Source organism: Orcinus orca, chromosome 4 (assembly GCF_937001465.1).
Source record: "Orcinus orca chromosome 4, mOrcOrc1.1, whole genome shotgun sequence".
Classification (NCBI taxonomy): domain Eukaryota; kingdom Metazoa; phylum Chordata; class Mammalia; order Artiodactyla; family Delphinidae; genus Orcinus; species Orcinus orca.
In genome coordinates this window covers 103,239,095-103,259,931 of record NC_064562.1, presented here as the reverse complement: position 1 = coordinate 103,259,931, position 20,837 = coordinate 103,239,095, and the positions used below count along the sequence as shown (strand labels likewise).

General features: G+C 37.8%; 1 protein-coding gene and 1 long non-coding RNA gene across 3 annotated transcripts in view; one reads left to right on the top strand and one right to left on the bottom strand.

The window, feature by feature from the left end:
- SEPSECS (Sep (O-phosphoserine) tRNA:Sec (selenocysteine) tRNA synthase) overlaps positions 1-12,594 on the bottom strand; it is a 43,502-nt gene extending 30,908 nt beyond the window's left edge. For both annotated transcript variants that reach the window (XR_007477214.1, XM_004266203.4), the window contains exons 1-6: positions 12,463-12,594; positions 11,487-11,641; positions 9,526-9,644; positions 9,035-9,193; positions 6,500-6,653; positions 2,557-2,659 (exon numbers count right to left, since the gene is read on the bottom strand). Coding sequence is in view for 1 of the 2 variants with exons in the window: in XM_004266203.4 (XP_004266251.1) it covers positions 2,557-2,659; positions 6,500-6,653; positions 9,035-9,193; positions 9,526-9,644; positions 11,487-11,641; positions 12,463-12,576 (804 nt within the window). In the remaining variant the exon portion in view is untranslated. The remainder of the gene's footprint in view (positions 1-2,556; positions 2,660-6,499; positions 6,654-9,034; positions 9,194-9,525; positions 9,645-11,486; positions 11,642-12,462) is intronic.
- Positions 12,595-12,681: 87 nt separating this feature from the next.
- Positions 12,682-20,837, top strand: part of LOC125964309 (uncharacterized) — a 32,732-nt gene continuing 24,576 nt past the window's right edge. Inside the window, exons 1-2 of the long non-coding RNA XR_007477215.1 lie at positions 12,682-13,011; positions 14,754-14,884. This is a non-coding gene — a long non-coding RNA (uncharacterized LOC125964309). The remainder of the gene's footprint in view (positions 13,012-14,753; positions 14,885-20,837) is intronic.

Sequence of the window (20,837 nt, the reverse complement as noted above, 5' to 3'; positions counted from 1 at the left end):
CCATCTCTTTTTGTGAGGGCCAATTTTTATGTACTGCTTTTTTTTTTTTTAAAGAAATGTCCATTCTAGAAGGTAATACAGTATCTGCAACAATACAACAGCTACCTTATAAAAATTCATTTACCATCTTATAGTGTTATTTTCTGGTTAAAATTTTAGTAAAACCACCTCACGAATTAAGAGAGGTGATGACAAAGTAGGGTATTCGTGATGCACAACTCCATGGGCAGCTTTCATATTGTATCCTGGAGCTTGTTTTCATTTAAGAGTCTTAATCTCTTCAATTACACCACCAAATTTTCTAGTATTCAAAACTATGTCATGAGCACCAAAACAATGAGCACTGCTGAGTTAAGTACATAACATATGGGTAAATGTTAAGGAGCCATTAAACTGATCAATGAAGACTTTATAAGCATGTGGAGAGTACAGAAATATAATCTAAGTTTATATTTAAGTTTAAAAATTAAATATGCTTTTGACTACATTTTAGAAAGTTAATACTAAATGTACACAATGGCTATAACCATGTAAAAAGCAATATGTATATGTATTAAAGAAAGAGAAAAAAGGGATACACAAATTATTAAGGGTAATTGTTAGGGTAACAGGGTTATGAGTGATCTTCTATCCCTTCCTCACTTTTCTAAACTTTTAGGAATGCTAGAATATCTGACTTTTAAAAGAATTAAGGCTGCTAAAAATTAAAGAGGAGGAGAAAGGAAAAAGGGGAGGAGGAATAAAAATGAATCACTGAAATAGTATGTTTTTTCAAGATTTCCAGCATAGCTAACTGTACAACCTTCCTCTGCTACCATTCAAATTAGATATAATCTAGTCTGAAACTGTGATAAGCCTTAAAAAGTTAAGGAATAATGCAAAAGGATACCAAGGAAACAGTAAATGGTCTTCCTCAAAGGTTTTAAGAAACCCTCGAATACCATGCATACGACCACTCCACCTCTGGACTTCTTTTGTTATGTAAACTAATCTATTTCCTTATTGATTAAGCTAATTTGGGTTGGGTTTTTGTTACTTGCAGTCAGTTACATACTAACTGGTACAAACTTTGAGTAAAGAAATTAAGCAAATCAGCTAATACTACTGTATAAACCATATTTATATCAGAGATAATACTAGTACTCAAAATAACAAAAAAGAAAACAAAAAAAATTATGAGATAGGATTTACAGGGCTAAGGAGCACTCACCACCACATGGCAGAAGGCCACAGATAATCTGTGAATAACTCTTCTCCACATATCACATGTGTGTCAAAACTGAATATTTGACTAACGTCATTATGCACGCAAATCATAAAATTCATTTCATACCCAGATAATATCTATCCATATCCTGATATACTGTGAATAATTAATCACTGTAAGTAAATGTAATACATCATTTATTCATTCAATTGTTTGAGTAACCAATTATTGAGTGTCAGTTATGTACCAGGTACTGTCCTAAGTATTGAGGACACAACAGTGAACAAAACAAAGTCCTTTCCCTAACAGAACCTTAATTCTAATCACTACCAATAAGTAGACAGTAAACAAACATCATATCAAATGGTGACAAGTGCTATGGAGAAAAAGAGCAAGAGGCCATCAATTTCAAGAAGCACCATTACTTTACATACCACTAGGTAAGAATAAACATTGCCAATTAACATTATAAGACACCTCAATTTCAGAGATATAACATGGAAAAATGTGTACTTTAAAATCAATGAATATGGCAAAACAGAAAAAGAGGGATAGAAAATGCTGGCAAGGAAGAAGGTGCTATTTTAGATAAGGTGTCTGAGAAAGTCTCATCAATCTAAAGAAAGTCAGGTAACAAGCCACGCAACTCTCTTGAAAAGCAACCTAACAAGAGGTATGAGCCGGAGTGGGGTGCACACGGGTAGCACAAGAGAGGAAGAGAAAGGAGGCAAATGTGCCAGGAGGGTGGGTAAGAGGGAGAGCAGCAGGAAATGAAATCAGGGAAGCTGCAGATGCCTGAGGACACAGAGCCATGGCTGTGTGGGATGGGACTCTTACTCTGAGTGGGACTCTTACTCTGAGTGGGATGGGAAGCTCAGACATGTTTTAAAAATAAGAATCTAAAACAGATGACTGGGATCTAGGTGATGCTTATAAAAATAAAAAAAAATAAAATCACAGTTTTTAAAAACCTGCCAACTCCATAGCTATACACTAGAATGTTTATAAATGAAGTCATTTTCACTAATCAATATAGTTTTAAAAACACTATAACCCACTATATTAGAAAAATGAAAAAAACATTGGCAATGGAACATTCTCAGAAAGTTAAAAAAATAAGCTACTAAAGTATTTCCATGTTGGTGCTGACCAAAACTATAGTCCAATGACACTAGCAAAGAATAATGACTTTTACTGAGTGACTACTGGGTGCAAATTTCTAATGCTCCATGAATTAGAAGATGCTAGATTAACCGTTTTTCTGTATTAGGTTGTAAGAAACACAAAGTAATAATCCCAAATATGTTAAAATCCATTTTTCCCTGACATATCTTTGGAAACTCTCTTACCTGCTGAATGAGGTGCATGCACTTTGAAGACTGCACTCCATACGCATTGTTAACTATATGTGGAATGTCATAATTAGCACAAATCACAGCCAGTTCTTCTAATCTATAAACATATTCAATAGAAAGACATATTCATACTCTGTCTTAATAAATTACGAGAAAACGTTTTTAATTTAATAGTTATCCTTAAAGTATACTAGGGGAAAAAAAAGACAAACTGAAATTTCTACAGCAGTATTTTAGCATATAGTTTGGCACCTTGGAAATGCATAGCAGGCATTTAAGGATAAACTTGAAAAAGCTTTTAAATTAATGTCACCAATAAATAAGAAAATGTGTATTTAGAAAAATCTTACATAGATAGTAGCTTTTAAATCACCTGAAAATTTCCTATATAAAAAGCAAGAAGCAGATTATTTATAAAGACCTCTTACAAGGTTGATATGCTCATTTTTAAATGCTTTCGGTTGCTTATCATCCTAAGCTAATATCCGCAAAATAATCAGCATATCTTGAAATGTTAAGAAATCTCACATTAAGCATCTCATAAAGTAAAAAATACATTTTCAAATAGACTTTAATGTATTAAAAAATACAGAACATTAAAATATTTCAGTACCAAAATAACATTTTCCAACAACTTGGATACTAAAGAATCTTTTAAATAGCTGCTGGTTTTAAATTCACTCGTACTCCTTCATTTGACACTCCCCATATTAAAACAATCTGAGAGTCTAACTTTATGCAAAGTAAGGTAATAAATTTCAATTAGAGTGTAATAAATGATGTTCCTTTGCAAAACCAAATAATACTTGTGACTGAAGTCATCTCTAACAGAAATGTCTTCAAACTATGAAGCTAAAACTAAATCCTATGGTTTGATAAAATTAATTTTTAAAAAATGTTCTGTCTACAGTATAAAAAATCTGGAAGTAAAGCATTTTGAGAGAATAAAAATTATTTCTCAGATAAATGTACTACAAATATATATTATATGGTTTAATTATCAACTTACACAGAATACATTTTCCTTTTTTAGTAGCTGTGCATTAATATGTTTTTAAACTACAAACAGAACTAACATTATTCTATTCAACTGTCAGAAGTTTTCAATTTACTTCCCTAAAAGTTTTATGAATTAAAAACTTATTTTATCACTCATTTTCATAAACCTCACAAATCAAGCAGAAAACTAATCAGGTTTTGTTTTTAACAAAATGGACCTTCTGGGATACACACAAGTATTTTCTTCATAAAAGGCACTTTCACATGTTTGTGTTCTAATGAAAGTATCCCTTGATAACAAGCTTCCTTGAGAGTAAGGCACTATAATAACATAAAGTACTATTTTTTTTAAATCACTTGAGTAGTTTTAAATATTCTGAATTGATCAAATTTGCTAATATTTTCATTGTGTATGAGAAAGGCAAAGAGAAGCAGAAAAAATATTTTCCATGTGAATCAGATTGTATTCTAACTTAGAAGCCAATTTAAGGTGTTTCTCAATTTGAAGAAATGATGCTCTTCTTTTTCTTAACATTTTCTTTGATTTTGCCCCACAATACTCTCTGTCCAGTTAACTAATAAAGACAATATATATGTTCAAATTAAGACTATAAAGGAATTAAACTTAAAGAAATCAAAATGTATTTTTAAATTTAATAAAATCAGAAATTCAAACATATTACTAATAACTGAGCATCACCATTTTCCTAAAGTTCACTCTAATCAGAAACATTCATTATGTAACACCACCAAAAAATAGTATATGAGAATTCTATTGACTGAAAAAAAAACTTTTTGATTTTTTCCAAAGGAGAAAATGCATGTAAAATGTACTTAGCACTATACCAGGCATACTGTAAACATTCCAAAACAGTTATTCAAAATGATACAGATGGCCAATGGGCACATGAAGAGATGCTCAACATCGCTAAGTATTAGAGAGATGCAAATCAAAACTACAATGAGGTATCACCTCACACCAGTCAGAATGGCCTTCATTAAAAAGTCTACAATTAATAAATGCTGGAGAAGGTGTGGAGAAAAGGGAACCCTCCTACGCTGTTGGTGGGAATGTAAACTGGTACAGCTACTATGGAAAAGACTATGGAGGTTCCTTAAAAAAACTAAAAACAGAGTAGCCATAGGATCCAACAATCCCAATCCTGGGCATATACACAGACAAAATTCTAATTCAAAAAGATACATGCACCCCTATATTCATAACAGCACTAGGTACAATAGCCGAGATATGGAAGCAACCTAAATGTGCATCTACAGATGAATGGATAAAGATGTGGTCTGTATATATAACAGAATACTACTCAGACATAAAAAAGAATGAAATAATGACATTTGCAGCAACATGGACAGACCTAGAGATTACCATACGAAGAGAAGTCAGACAGAGAAAAACAAATACCATTTGATATCACTTATATGTGGAATGTAAAATATGATACAAATGAACTTACAAAACAGAAACAGACTCACAGACACAGAAAACAAATTTATGGTTACCAAAAGGGAAAGAGGCTAGGGGAGGGATAAATTAGGAGTCTGGGATTAGCAGATACAAACTACTGTATATAAAATAAACAAACCACAAGGTCATACTGTATAGCACAGGGAACTATATTCAATACCCTATAATAAACCATAATGAAAAAGATACAAAAAAGAATATATATATATATGTATGTGTGTATATATGTTATATAGATATATACATATACATCTATATGTATAACTGAATCACTTTGCTGTACACCAGAAACTAACACAACACCGCAAATCAACTATACATCAATTAAAAATACGTCAATTAAAAAAAAAGTTAGTCAAAATGAAACAAAAACAAAGATATCCTCAAGGATAAATAATTTAACTAATACAAATATTCATATGGTGTTTTTAGAAATGTAATTTATTTCAACCACATTAAAATTTTTCTAGATAGCAAAAACATCAATGAAGAAAGACTAAAGATGCTTATTTAATATTTAAATACAAATTTAAAATTTGATTGATAAGTAATGAATAAACAACTAAAGCATATGCAACATGATCTGAAAATAGAATCCAGACTCATGAATGAAGCAAGGTAAATTTTCAAGAGCAGGGTTTTAAAATTGTCTCTTAAAGTCTGCCTATAGTAAAAGCTAACATGCATTAATTACTGCCAAATTATATGACTCCATGAATTAAAATCAAAGTATAACTTGATGCTATGAAAATAGTCCAAAGCAATAGTTTTTTTACAAATTATTAGCACTTCTGTTCAAAATGTTAAAATGAAACCAACAGTTGCTGTCAAAACTAGAAATATTTATTACTATACCTAAGCCTACTACATTTTCAGAATAAAAATTTGCAGCCATCCTTCAGAAAAGCAAACGTTTGCCTTTTTAAAAAAAATTTTCTTAAATATCTGCATTTTTCTCAAAATGCAAAGACAATTATATACCTAACTGTATATCTGGGTTAGTCGTGCAATTAAAAAAAAATTAGAGGACAATAATTCTAAAATTTTCTCTTTAAAATCTGTTAATACTGATAGTTCCTATATATGAAAACTAATTGTAAGATCAAAGTGGAGATGGCAATAAAAACAAGTATGTAAATCCAAAATTTAGCTTAGAGATTTCTATTAAACAATAAGGAAAAAGATGCAGGATGTCCAGAAACATAAAGAAGAGCAAGAAAACAGAGATGCTATGCATCTACTCAGGTGATAAAAGGATCTCCACTTGGTACTAGTTGTTTTTCCTTCTTCTATATCTAATTTTTATTTTCCCAAGCCATTATGTTGTTTCTTCAACAGTCCATTCACGTAGTATTTACTGCCAAATGTTATTTAGGCATCTTTGAGAATTAGTATAAGTGCATTTTATGTAAAAGACTAATGAACACTGAAGGACAATATTCACAAATCATTTACCTATCAGGCACCCTTGGAGCAAAACAGGATGTAGTAGAATGAACACAAAGAACGTAATCAGGCCCAAGTTCGTGGACTTTAGCCTCCACTGCTTTCAGGTCTGTGCGTAGCTCGTCACCTTCTAAAACGTTCTCTATCACCACAGGCTCAAAACCTAACCAAGTCAACCAGAAACCAAAATGTTAGTATAAACTGAAATAAGGGGAGATTGTGGACTCTAGGAAGCAGTGCTATTCTACACAAAAACTCTTAAACATTTATTCTAGTCAATGAACCCTTCTCTAATAATAAAGACCTGGCTTAATACCAGCATGAGTCAAAGGCAGGTCAAGGGCTTCCCTGGTGGCGCAGTGGTTGAGAGTCCGCCTGCCTATGCAGGGGACACAGATTCGTGCCCCGGTCCGGGAAGATCCCACATGCCGCGGAGCGGCATCTAGACCACAATTAGGACGACAAATCTACTTAACATTTTGATATGACATGAAAGACTAATTCTGGGAAGTAAGGAAGCAAATGTTAAATAGAGGCCTACAAAAGTAATAAAGACTCACTGATGACAAAAAGGGTCACTTAGCCCAGTTCAATTTCAGTCCATAGAAAAGTAAATCTACTCATTCTCTGGCAACATTTAAGTTTTATTTTAAATTTCTCTTTATTTCAGAGATGAACAAAAATAATAGCTCAAGTATTGAAACAAATCACAATCATCAACTTAATGTTTTACCTCTAAAGAAAAATACAAGACATTTTAGTAGACCTATCTCATAGCTTACAAAAGCCTTCTATAATTTAAATATAAAAATTGTCTTGCACGCGAGTTATGTACTCCCATCTTCAGTCTTCTCAAATACCAGATCTAGCAGCAGGCTAGATTTGTGGATTTAAGAGCTATGAGGGATTCAGAAACCATTTAGCTCAACTCACTCACTTCAAAGATAAGGGAGTCAAAGTTTAGGAAGATTAAGTGCCTTCCCCAAGGTCACACAGCAATTTAAAGCAAAGTTACAGGCAAGTAGTCTTCTGTTTTAGAATCCACGTCAAGTTGTCCACATTCTATCTACAGAAATATAAAACTTCAGCCACTATAAAATCATCAATTCATATACGGTGGTCCACAGAACTCTAGGTTTCATATCTATACAGCTATTAAAACAAAGAAAATTTTACTTAAATAAGTAACTTCCTAAGGACAGTTAATTCTCTATTATTTCTCAAATTCTCTACACTCAACCCTATTTTTGTTTTCAAACAACTATGATGCAAGCTTTTGGGTTTTTTTAAGAATACAACCATCTTGCTTCCTAAGAACATAACACAGTCCAAGTCATAACATCATTTGGAAAAAGTTTACAGTTTTTCAATATGCCAATCTTTCTCTAAGTTTGGTTATCAGTTCTTTGGTTAATAGTTTGCAAATTAACAGACTTGACAGCTTTATGCCACTTAAAATAAACCTTTTAAAAGTCTACCCATTTCTGTTATATGTCCTTATTATGAATCCCTTTACACGAGTTTCTTTAGGATTATTTATGCAGTTTAATTACAGCCCAATACTGTTCATTTCATACAACAGACTGAGGCCATTCAAAAAATAACTTTAAATTCTCAAATTCAACTTGACCTAAGCAAGCCAAATACTAAAATACCAACTTAAAGTTTTTGTCTCATCTATACTCAATGATGCCTGTATCCTCGTACTTTGATTCATGGTAATTATTTACATGTACTCCACTCATGTATACAGAACAAACATTCCTGAAGCACCTCTTATGCTCCAGAGATTATTGTTGGGCATTTCATATGTCATCGCACTTAATTCTGAAAACAGTCTTCTGAGGCAGGTAATCATATCCCCATTTTAAAGAATAGGGACATACGACATAACACTTCCATTTCTTAGAGTGTACTGAAAAGAATTCAAAGCAGGGACTCAAACAGGTATTTGTACCTCCATGTTCATAGCAGCATTATTCACCACAGCCAACAGGTGGAAGCAACCCAACCCAAGTGTGCACCAGTGAATGAATGAATGAACAAACAAAATGTGGGATATATATACAATGGGAGTCCTAAAAAAGGAAAGAAATTCTGGCACATGCTATAACATGGATGAACCTTAAAGACATTATGTTAAGTCAAATAAACCAGTCACAAAAGGACAAATATTCTATAATTCCACCTATATGAAGGACAAATTTATAGAGACAGAAAGTAGAATAGTGATTGCTAAGCACTGAGGGTGGTGGGGAGGGGAGAGTTATTGTTTAATAGGTAGAGTTTCAGTTTCAGAGGATGAAAAAGTTCTGTAGCGAGATGGCAGTGATGGTCCACAACAAGAGGAATGTAGTTAATGTCAAGGAACTATACATTTATAAATGTTTTGTTAAAAGGGTAAATTTTGTTATGTATATTTTACCACAGTAAAAAGAAGGAATAGGAACAGGTTTAGTTTCTTTTTCATTTATCTAGCTTTATATAAAAAGTTTGAATTTTCTGTGACATTGAAAAACATATATGTTACTTCTCTTCTTTTACCTGCAGTGATCATGGATTTAAAGCAGGACTTCTGGTCTATTCGTGGCCATATAATGTACTTTGCTTTTGGTCTTTTGTGTCGTAATGTTAAGAAACACAGGGTTAGACTCATACCAGTTGCCATCGGAACTACAAAGCAGTTGGTCACTGTATGGACACCTACAAATAAGAAGAAAAACAGAAATTAGTTATTCCACTAAAAAAACAGCATCCTTCTTAAAGAAATGATATACTTCTATCAAATAAAAAGAGTTAACAGACTTAGTGCTTATTCTTCTGTACTCACACTCAGGAAGCTCACTGCTAAATTCATCCTCCAGGCTTATGGCTCTGATTTTCTATCTTATTCTAAAAGTTTTATATATATATATATATTTGTCTTTTCAAAAGCCATTTTATACTCTTTTTGGAGAGAAGCATTAATAAAAGCAATTAGGCAAGGGTTTGTGTGACTGGTCAGCCAAAAGTATTATGATTAACACAGTACATACCAGCCAACTTTATGATGTCCAGGACCAAAGAATTGGTAATTTTGTTCAAAAGGCTAGAACCTGCAGCTTTGGGTTGCACAGCAGAAATATCACCCGATCGTCCAATTCCATGAATGAACCTAAGCAAAAAATGGCCAAAAACTGGACAAAAATATTCAGTGTTCTAAGTAATCCACTGTATAAGTATACAAATATAATAACCAAATAAACACTATACTTGACTATTAATAATGTGAAAATATCTAATTAAATCAAAACAATTTCATCAAGTATGCTGTGGTAGCTAGTCTTCATGATGGCCACCATCAACTCCTTTTCTCCCTATGCCCATAGGCCACTGCCACACCAAGAGATGGGGTCTAATTCCTCTCTACCTGAATCTGGGCTGGCCTTAGTGACTTGCTTGGTCTGGAAGAATCTAGCAGAAGTGATGGTCTGGAACTTCTGAGCTAGGTCATAAGAAGCCTTATAGCTTCCATCTGGCCTCTTGAAGGGTTTGCTCAAGGGGAGGTGGGGGGCAGGGGGTCCTCTCTTCAAAGCCAGCTGCTATGCTGGGGAAAGCCCAAGCCAAGCCACTTGGAGAGGTCATCTGAGCTCCCAGCCATCTGAGTGACTCAACTTGGATAAACTGCCCAGTTGAACCTTCAGATGACTAAACTCTCAGCCAACACCTGACTGTACTACATGAGAGACCTGAAGCAATAATCACCTGCTGAGTCCAGTTACCTGTCAGAGGTAACAATAAATGACTGTTTTAAGCCACTATGTTTTGAGGTGGTTTGTTATACAGCAATAGAAAACCAGGATATATGCAACATTAAATTCTCTTCTTTCTTCCCATTTCCCTAATCAGAGCAGTGAGCTAACTTCTAACAGGGATGAGCTGATGTTTCAAATACTGCCTTAAGTTTAGAAGAAGTACATGCTCCTTGAAAATTAGTGTGCAAATCCACTCATTTTAAATTTAATCATGTTATACACTATTTAAAGATACCTCTGAATACACTTCAAAATCAAAAATCTGTTTGTCATTTATAGTTGCCTAGATCAGAAATTCTGCATACTGGAATTATCACAGAACACGTGTCACACTCTATTACCACTGCAACCTCACATACTAAGCATTTTTTTACATATATTATCAACCATGTTATCACCTTATTTTTAACCATTAGTTTTTCATCCAGGTCATACATTCATTATCATTAGTTTTGACTGCAATAGTTTCGGCTGAAATAAAATTCTACTATTCCTAGGAAAATTTCATCATGACTTAAAATCATGGAAGACGGGAGTTTTAAAGAGTTTACCTATATTTCACAGAAAGGTTGGAGAACAGAGAAATGATCATATTTGGAACCACTAACAACTAAATGGTTATCAGAATTGATGAAAAGCTTTCTGAATAATGCAAAAGAAAAAAGTGACTTAATAATCTAAAATTATAATATACCTTTCCTACATCTACTGCAACAAGCAAGATATTTATAAAATGGGATTCAGTTTAGATGCAGATGAATGAAAAGTTCTATAAATATACCATTCTCTAAAAAAACTTGCCATGTTAGAAAAGAAACATGGAAAACTATAAACAACCTTAGCATATTTTAAACTCTTAACAACCAAATAGGTTTATTAGGTTAAACACTCTTAACAGAATGTATAGACAGTACAAACATTCTTAACAGAACGTACAGCCAGTATCCTTAATCACCCAGAAGCTGACAGGGTATAACCACCTCATATTAGAACTTTTACCCTATTGTCCTGAAAAGCACCTACTCAGGTACATTGTTTCCATCTCCCTGTGGCATCTAGTTCACATGCCCATTTAAACAAGAAGTAGGTTACAAACAGACATTTTATAATTTAATATGATTAATACTGCCACTATTGTTTTTAACAAAAAAAAAAAAAGAAAAAAGGGAAAAGGAAATACTTTGTACTTAAAAAAATCATACCTGTAATGTCGCCGAGCAACTAATGCAGATGCCACTCTCCCTTCCCTTTCTCCCACACCACAATTGCCCAGGAAATTGTTGCTATCCATGATTGCAAGTTCATGTAAAAAGAGCTCAAGTGTACTTTCATCCCAACCATCCTCTGGACACTTGCCCTTAAGAAAAAAGAAAACAAAAAAAGGCTTATGACTATATTTAAAAAACCATCATTCCCCAGAACCCTACTTCAATGAACTTTAAAACTTTTCCATGCACATTTTGCCATGCTCCTTGTTTTCTAAAATTCAGACATAAATTCAGCACTCTGAAGAAACTCTGAATAGGCAAAATGTTTGTGTTACACTATATTACAATTATCCACACGATGCTGTGAGGAGTGATGATAAATACAATGAGATTACTCAGGTTTAAAGTTGCAGTTAAAAGTAACTGAAAACGAATAAACCTTATCTTCAACTAGGATTTTTCACACCAGGGTGTTAGAACTAGGGTTGTCAAACTTTAGTGACATTAAAATTCAGGACGCTGGCAAGAACGAGGCCTGTGAAGTTCCTCAGCAACACTTGCTTCGAGTTAGTATATCGTAATTTATAAATATCATGTGTTCCCCAGGAGTAGTGAAAGATGGAAGACACGAACTTTGCCCTATCCGCAAACGAAAAAGTAAATCATGCCGGCCTTCCCCTCGCTTCCCCAACCCGAAGTTAGGAAAAAAAGAAAAAAAAGGGGCTCGACGTTCCGAACTCCCCACATCCCCTAATAACACTCTCTGGGTTTTTGCCAGCATTGGCGAGGCTGAGAAGGAGCTGAGCGGCGCAAGCCGGCATACGGCATGCCCAGCTGCGAAAGACTCTGGGGACAGGGCTCAACCAGCAAACACGAGCAGGTGAGGCAGGTCCTGGAACTAACAGGGGCGCTGAGCGGAGCCGGAGCCTGGGGGGCGCGGCAGCTGGGGAGGGACCCGAAAGCTCGGTACCTTCTCCAGAAGCAGCCGTATGAGGTGCTCGTGCGAGCGGCGGGCCTCACAGCCCTGCCGCACGTAAGCCGGCGACACCAGCCGCTCGCCCGCCGCGAAGCTCTCGCGGTTCATGTCCGCAGTGGCGACTGCTGCCGGTGAACAACTAACACACGCCGTACACACTCCGAAACCAGGAGGTGACTCGCCGCCTGGACGGTACGGGAAGGCCTTGGGACAAACATCTACGTCTCGCTCTCGCACATGCGCAAACCGCTCCAAATAGCGTGCCAGGCGCGGAAGGATTTGAGCATGCGCAGCGGTGTCAAGGCGTTTGGCGGGCTTCAGGCAGTACAGAAAACGAGCCCCGCCTCCCTGCATCTGATTGGTCCAGTTAAACACTAGTGTGCCTGAGACCGTCTTGAAGGAAGGACTTTTCTTCTGTGAGGAGGAGCTGAGGAGTCAGGGCAAAGTGCGTGGCGTCTCTGAAGAAAACATTTCCGAAGTTACTCTGTGTTCCACTCTTGTTGAATGATGAGCTCTGGGAGTCTGTGCTTCAGCCTTACTCAGGTCGTGTTTCTCAGATTCCTGAACCGTTCATCCTTACCCTCATACATCTCAACATTTACAGTTGCCTGGCAACCCCATTTTTTTTTAATTTATTTTATTTATTTATTTATTTTTGGCTGTGTTGGGTCTTCGTTGCTGCGCCCGGGCCCCCTCTAGTTGCAGCGAGCGGGGGCCACCCTTCGTTGCGGTGCGCTGGCCTCTCATTGCCGTGGCCTCTCCTGTGGCGGAGCACGGGCTCCAGGCGCACGGGCTTCAGTAGTTGTGGCACGCGGGCTCAGTTGTTGTGGCTTGCGGGCTCTAGAGTGCAGGCTCCGTAGTCGTGATGCACAGGCCTAGTTGCTCCAAGGCATGTGGGATCCTCCCGGACCAGGGCTTGAACCCGTGTCCCCTGCACTGGCAGGCGGATTCCCAACCACTGAGCCACCAATGAAGCCCCCCCCCCTTCTTTTTTTGACTGCACCACCTGGCATGGGGGAATCTTAGTTCCTCAACCAGGGATTGAACCAGTGCCCCCAGCAGGGGAAGCGTGGGGTACTAACCACCGGACTGCCAGGCAATTCCCTGGCGACCCCATTTGAAATAGTGGTGCCCCACTCCTTTTCTCCTTTGCATTACAGAATTTTTGGTCATAGCACTTATCATTCACCTCCTCATATAACAGACATTTGTTTATACACACACACACACACACACACCCCTATGAATGTAAACTCTCTGAAAGGCAGGGCCTTGGTGTTTGCTGCTATACTCCACGAACACCTAGAAAAGTGCCCAGAATATAGAAGGGGCTTAAAAAAAATTTTTAATACTGAATTAATGAATTAGTTTCACTATTCAACAACCCAGCCCTAGGTGCCTGAGATACAGAAATGAAAAGGCAGATTCCCTGCCTTTGATTTCCTCCTAATCTTCCCTTTAGGTGAGCCTACAGTAATTCCTGAAATCACTCTTATCTAGTGGTATGCTGGGGCCCACTTGCACTGGTTCATACTTGCTTGCAAGAGCTGATTGTTAAAAAAATGTTCAGTGATTTTGTGATTTTACAATTAAACCAATTGTATTAAAAGCAAAAGTAGTAAATAGTCATCACTTCCTAATTATTTTACTACATTTTACTATTATCTCTGCTCTTGAGATTATTTACATCTGTTGTACCTGAATAGTGGAAATAAGATATATTGGCATCCTACTGCCCATCTCTTTCCAACTCCCTTTTTTAGTGTTATCATGTTGGTAGCTTGAAACTGGCTGTGGTAGGAGTATTTACACCGTGGAAATCAGAAAACTCTACAAATCCGGCTCTTACCTTCCCCCCATACACCACTCCCCTAGGACTCAGTTGTTTAACATGTACCAACTCACCACTATTCCTACTGCATGTTCCCAGGACATCCTGCCATTTATCAGCCATAGTGCTTGTCAAATTCCATTTCAATTGTTAATGTTTTGCCTTCCTCAACTAGACTGTGAGCTCCTGGTTGACAAGGACTATATTTGACATCTGTGTTCAAAGCACAGCTCGGAACACTATGTAATAGACGTTCAACAGCTTCCCCTTGCCAACAGCCTCCAATCAGAGCACACCTGAACCCTTCCTCTTTTTCACCATAAAGCTTTTCCCTCTCCCCTGCCTGCCTCTGAGTCTGCCAATGCAAGTGGTAGTAACTAAGTCTCCTGCACTACCAAGTTCTGAATAAATAGTCTCTGTTTGTTATTTGGATGGTCTACGTTACTTTCCACAGTTTTCCTGAAGACTCCACTGAGACACGGACTGCACTGTCCCTCACCATGGACCCCAGCCTTCAGCCAGATGAGGTTCTCACAGAGACCGTAGTGCCTTGCGCCTTGTTGCTGTCAAGTCTGTGCCAACATGGTAAGTCAGTGCTGAATCTGAGCTCCACTACTTTTGTGTTGAGTTCCTCAGCTATTTATTCTAAGTGTGGTACCCAGGTTTTGTTATTGCTTCCGATTTTGTTTGACATCCTTGGTGGAATCAGACCATTCTTTTTCATGCTTTTTGGTTCTCTTTTGTACTTCTGTTTTGTATTAAGCTATCTGAAAGTGTGGTCATAAGAAGAATCATGGGGTAGAACACAGGCATAGGCCCTGTAAGCTTGTTGTCTGAGCCAGCCTCACAGACTGATGAGTTTGCTGTTCTTACCAGACCGGCATACATTTGGACAAACTTCGTTGTGAGTCACCAGTAAAACTGGATGAGGTTCTCCTTTCCTCTTGATCTTTTGTCCTGAGAGCTTGCCTTTGATCAAAAGGGAGTTCACTCTAATTTTCCACCTGCCAAGGGGCACAGATTGTTGGGTCTGTGTTCACAGGGGTCTTGAAACATGAAGAGAACAAACATCACTTTTAACCAACCATTGCCAGCTCTCCTGAGGTCATCAAAGCTTAAAACCTCTCCTCCTCTGGGAAAAATGGCTGCTTCTTATGTGTATTTTTATTACAATCCTAATACTGGTGCCTAGTTCTCTAAATGGCGTAATGTCAGCAGTGGGTATTTGGGCCTTCAGTGGCCACTCTGGGGAACATTTGACTTGAATACATATTTTATTTGATAGGCACCTTAGAAAAGAAAGGGAATTAAGATTTCTCAGGCCCAATGGGCAGCTGTGTTTGATTAGCATGCAGAAGCCTCCAAAGGAAATTCTGGTTCGAAAAGTATTTCACTAAAAGATTCTGTAGCCAAAGCCAATGAGCAATTTAACAAACTATTTTTTTAAGATTTTATCTTTTTAAAAAAATTATTTATGTATTTATTTTTGGCTGCATTGGGTCTTTGTTGCTGCGCGTGGGCTTTCTCTAGTTGCGGTGAGCGGGGGCTACTCTTCGTTGCGGTGCGCAGGCTTCTCATTGCGGTGGCTTCTCTTGTTGCAGAGCATGGGCCCTAGGCGCGCGGGCTTCAGTAGTTGTGGTACATGGGCTCAGTAGTTGTAGCTCGCGGGCTCTAGAGCGCAGGCTCAGTAGTTGTGGCACACAGGCTTAGTTGCTCCGCGGCATGTGGGATCCTCCTGGACCAGGGCTCGAACCCATGTCCCCTGCATTGGCAGGCGATTCCTAACCACTGTGCCACCAGGGAAGTCCCAATTTAACAAACTTAAGCAACAATAAACTAGACTCCTTTCCTAGTAAATCCTCCTTATCCTGTTGCCTCCCTACATCCAGATGTCCCCCTTCTTCCTTGTCCTTGTGATCTCATCAACTCTTCCCTTCTCTTCCTCTTGTCCGCACCCCTTCCCTACTCCCAGAAACTCTCCTAAGAGTACAAAATGCCAGTTGCCTCTGAAGATCCACCCCTCCTATGAGCCAGATATATGGGCCACTGCATCATTTAAACTTTGGACCCAAGATGAATTAAGAGCTATAATTAAGCATCTCTGCTGCCATATAAGACCAGCAACTATTCATAGGAGCATTTTAAATTAGTTTGGGTGCATATGATTCAGGGTTACCTAACCTGTATCAACTTGTACACATGTTGGTCAGAACCTCAGAACCTCAGCTAGATCTTGGATGGCAAAGCTGATTGGATTGACCCAGAAAGGCATCTACAGAATCTCTCTTTCTACAATACACCTGTCCAAAAAAAAGGATCTAAAATATATATATATATTTGAAAAGCAGGACAAAGTCTCCTAAAAGTACTGTAGTATCCCCAAACATTTCCAATAAAAATTTATTGGACCATAATTGAACCATACAAACAGAAAAATGATGAAAATATAGGAGATTTCCATGATTTTCTAGTAGAAAATACCTTCTGACAACACTCAAGAGTTAATGAAGGTGCCAGTTGTAAAAGGAGTCCTTACATCTCATTTTGTCAATGGGGTTAAACCTGAAACTAGAAGCCTAATTCAAAAGTATTAGATATTAGAAGGGGAAGTAGCTCCTTTGCCCGAACTAAAACACCTGTCAGAATATTTTGAACAGCTTTAGATAAGCTCCAAAATAAACTAGAATCATGCAGACTCAACAGCTAGGTGGCCCACTTCCCAAACAACTATTTTTGACAAGGTAGATATTGTAAACAAAAAGGACACTGGAAAAAAAGAATGTCCCATCCTGTAAAAGAAAAACCAAGATGAAGAAAATCCCTCAATTCTGATCTATGGGGGCGCTCTGAAAAAGGAAAACACTCTCAATATCCTGACTTACCCTTAAACACTCAACTTGAATAAATATAGATGGTCAACCTCATCAGTTCCTGGTAGATAGGGATGCTACTCTTACTACAGTAAACACCATCTTTGCTCAACCTCTTCCTCAGAGTAACCATACACACAAGTGACAGTTCTTTCAAATAACCCACAGATATTTCCTATCTCCCAGCCCTTAGCTGTAACACTTGAGCCCTTGAATAAAAAACATTCCTTCCTGCTCTGTGATACCACCCTGCAAATTTAATAGGGAGAGACTTACTTTGCAAATGGAATTGTAATATTAAATACACAACAGAACGACTATTAAAGTTCCAGAGGACTCTTCTATTCATAATCAAGTTGTGTCTGTTCTAGATATACCTTTGCCTTCTCTATTATATTTGATGCATACCCCAGATAAAGCTCTTGACATCATACATGACATTCTATGACCTTAAAAGTCTCCTGACATAGAAAACTAATTAGAGCAGTAAATAGATCCCACCAAATATCCCCAATATCCCTTGAAGCCAGAAACAAAGGAAGGTTTCAAAGCTGTAGTTGAATGCCTTATATCCAAAGGTCTTCTTATATCCTTCACTAGCCCTTGTAACACTCAGTAAAGAAACCAAATGGATAAGGATATCAATTTCTTCAGGACCTCAGGACAATCAACAAAACTCATATCCCTCACTTCCCAGTGATACCTAACGCAAATACTATCTTGGCATCAATTCTACCTGAAGCTACTTGCTTTACTGTAGTGGACCTTTGCTTTGTCTTTTTTGATGTGCCTCTAGATCACATCTAGGACAGTCAATACCTTTTAGCCGTCACCTGAAGAAGATAACAGTATTCCTAGACAGTCATGCCCCAGAGGTTCGCTGAAGCCCCCTCCTATTTTTCTCAGTTTCTCAAACAAGTCTTAACAGATCTAAATTTCCCGTGTTATTAAGTTCTGGTACAATATGTAGATGATGCCTTACTTTATTCAAAGATTAAGAAAACTTGAAAAAGGATTCCATTTACTTGCGCTCAGTCTCAGAAGAAAAGGGACAAAGTTTCAACAGATAAACTGCAGTTTTTACAAAGCACAGTCCATTATTTAGGTCATGGGATATCTAAGGAGGGGAAAACGCTCTCTCTTGATAGACAAACAACTATTCAAACTTACCTTAGACCTCTCACAAAATAACAGTCTGACAGGATTTCTAGGTTTAACTGGATATTGCAGACAAATTTTTATAAGATTGCAATGCCTCTTTATGAGTTGACTAAGTTCTCAGTAAGAGACCTTTTCTGGGAACCCAGATATGGAACAGGCCTTCTGTAATATGAAGAAAGTTCTTCAGTAGATTCATTCACGGGCATTCCTAACTACAAAATTCCCTTTTGTCTATATGTGCATAAGTGAACTGGACAAGCCCTTGGGATTTTAATTCAACTTCATGGGAACCATCAAAAACCTATTGCCAGACCCTTGACCTGGTTGCAAAGATTTATTCCCCACGTCTTATAGTAATAGCTGCTGCTAAAAATAAATAAATAAATAATTGTTGAGGTTTCTGCTGAGCTAGTTCTAGGCTCCTTGCTTGACGTCACGGTTCCTCATACAGGACAGACATTACTACTGGCTAAGAACATGCAACACTTTTCAGCCAGCTGATTAACCTCCTATGACATTGTTACTCTTGTAGTCTCGCATTGCTAAGTATTCGCCACTCCAACACTGAATTTGCCACTTTGCCAGAGGAATGTGAACCTCACAGTTGTCTTACCTTTGCTAGGGAGTGTTGTGTACGCATTCAAATGCATTAGAGAATGCCACTGAGAACCACAAACTAATTTTATTTGTTGATGGCTCATACCTCAAAACTGAAACTGGAGGTTATCAAGCAGGATATACTATCACTAATTTAAGCTCTCCTTTGGAATGCAGTCCTCTGCCCAAGGTAAAAATCAGCCCAGATGCCAGAACTTAATAGAGCTAGTCAGTTAACCAAAGACCAGAGAGTAAGCATGTATAGAAAGATAGAATGTATGCTTTTGGAATAGTACATGATTTTGAAAACAATACTGGAAATCTCATTTAAAAAATGGATGAGTGGGCTTCCCTGGTGGCGCAGTGGTTGGGAGTCCGCCTGCCGATGCAGGGGACACGGGTTCGTGCCCCGGTCCGGGAGGATCCCACATGCCGCGGAGCAGCTGGGCCCGTGAGCCATGGCCGCTGAGCCTGCGCGTCCGGAGCCTGTGCTCCGCGATGGGAGAGGCCACGACAGTGAGAGGCCCGCGTATTACGCCGCAAAAAAAAAGGATGAGTTAGGAAACTTTAGGTGCATTCCTACATCTTAGAGAGGTGGCTGGTATGAAAATGGAGGCTCATGCAGAAAGGGATAATATGGTAAAGAAAATGCTCTAGCAGATCATTGTGCCAAATAAGCAGCTGTAACCAATGTTATGATCCTATCTAAACCTCAAAGCATCAATCTATGGAGGTATTCAAAGAGGCCATTATAAATATCAGTGTTTAACCCCCGATTTTGAAAGGTAAAAATGGAAAAGCTCTGGTTGTACCTTTCACTGAGATAGTCTCTGGAACTCCCAAGATGGCTGCTTGGTGGCATCAGATGACTTCAAATGGAAATTAGCTAAATTTCTCCATGAAACTACTCATCATGATAGAGACAAATCGGTCGCTCTCTTAAATCAGGACTGATCAGGAAACTCTAAAAGGTTAGCTGAGGTTATTTTCAGGTCATGGGCCACCAATCAACAACGTAATCCTGAAAAAAACCCATAAAGGTGGGACATAGCCTGGAACCAAAGCCACAATCGCCTTTTGAACACCTTCAATTTACTGTTTTGTCTATTTTAAAATAGTTTTTAGTGATTGTATGTCTACTTTCAGGATGAGCTGCAGCATTTCCTTGCCAAAAAGCTATAGGCTTCACAGCTACTAAAAATCTGCTTGATTTTTATTTTTAACCTGGGGCATACCAATTTGTACGTAAGGTGACCAAGCACACACTTTATGGTAATCATTATAAAAGAATTCTGTAATGCATTACCCCTTACTCAAAAACTACATTGTCCTTACCACCCACAATGTTCTGGAAATGTTGAAAGAACCGATAGCATCCTTAAGTTTAAATTAACAAAACTTTCAGAAATGTGTGCCATCACTTGGCCAAAGGTAATCCCACTCCCACTAGCCTTTATGGCCATATGGTCCATCCCCTTGGGGACACATCACACATCACATCAGTTATTCCCCTATGAATTGGCAACTGGAAGGCCCAAGCATTTAGGGATTTCACCTCTAATAATAGTCTCTGTACTGCTGCACACAGACATGAGAAAATATTGCAGGGACTCATGTACTATACCCCGTCCTATCACCAAGATCATTTTGCCATTATTCCCACAACATCTTCCTAAACAGCCTCTTTGTCATCTTCGGCCAGGAGATTTCAGCTATTGGAAGAGATATAAGAGACAAACTGTTCTTGAACCTCATTGGTAAGGACCTTATCAGGAACTGCTAACAACAAGTACAACAGTGTTACTCCAGAGAGTCAATCATGGGATTCAAGTTTCACAACTAAAGAATCAATTCAGAATTCCATGCAATTAGAAGATTACTCCAATAAGGCAGCTCAAAGTGAAGATTCT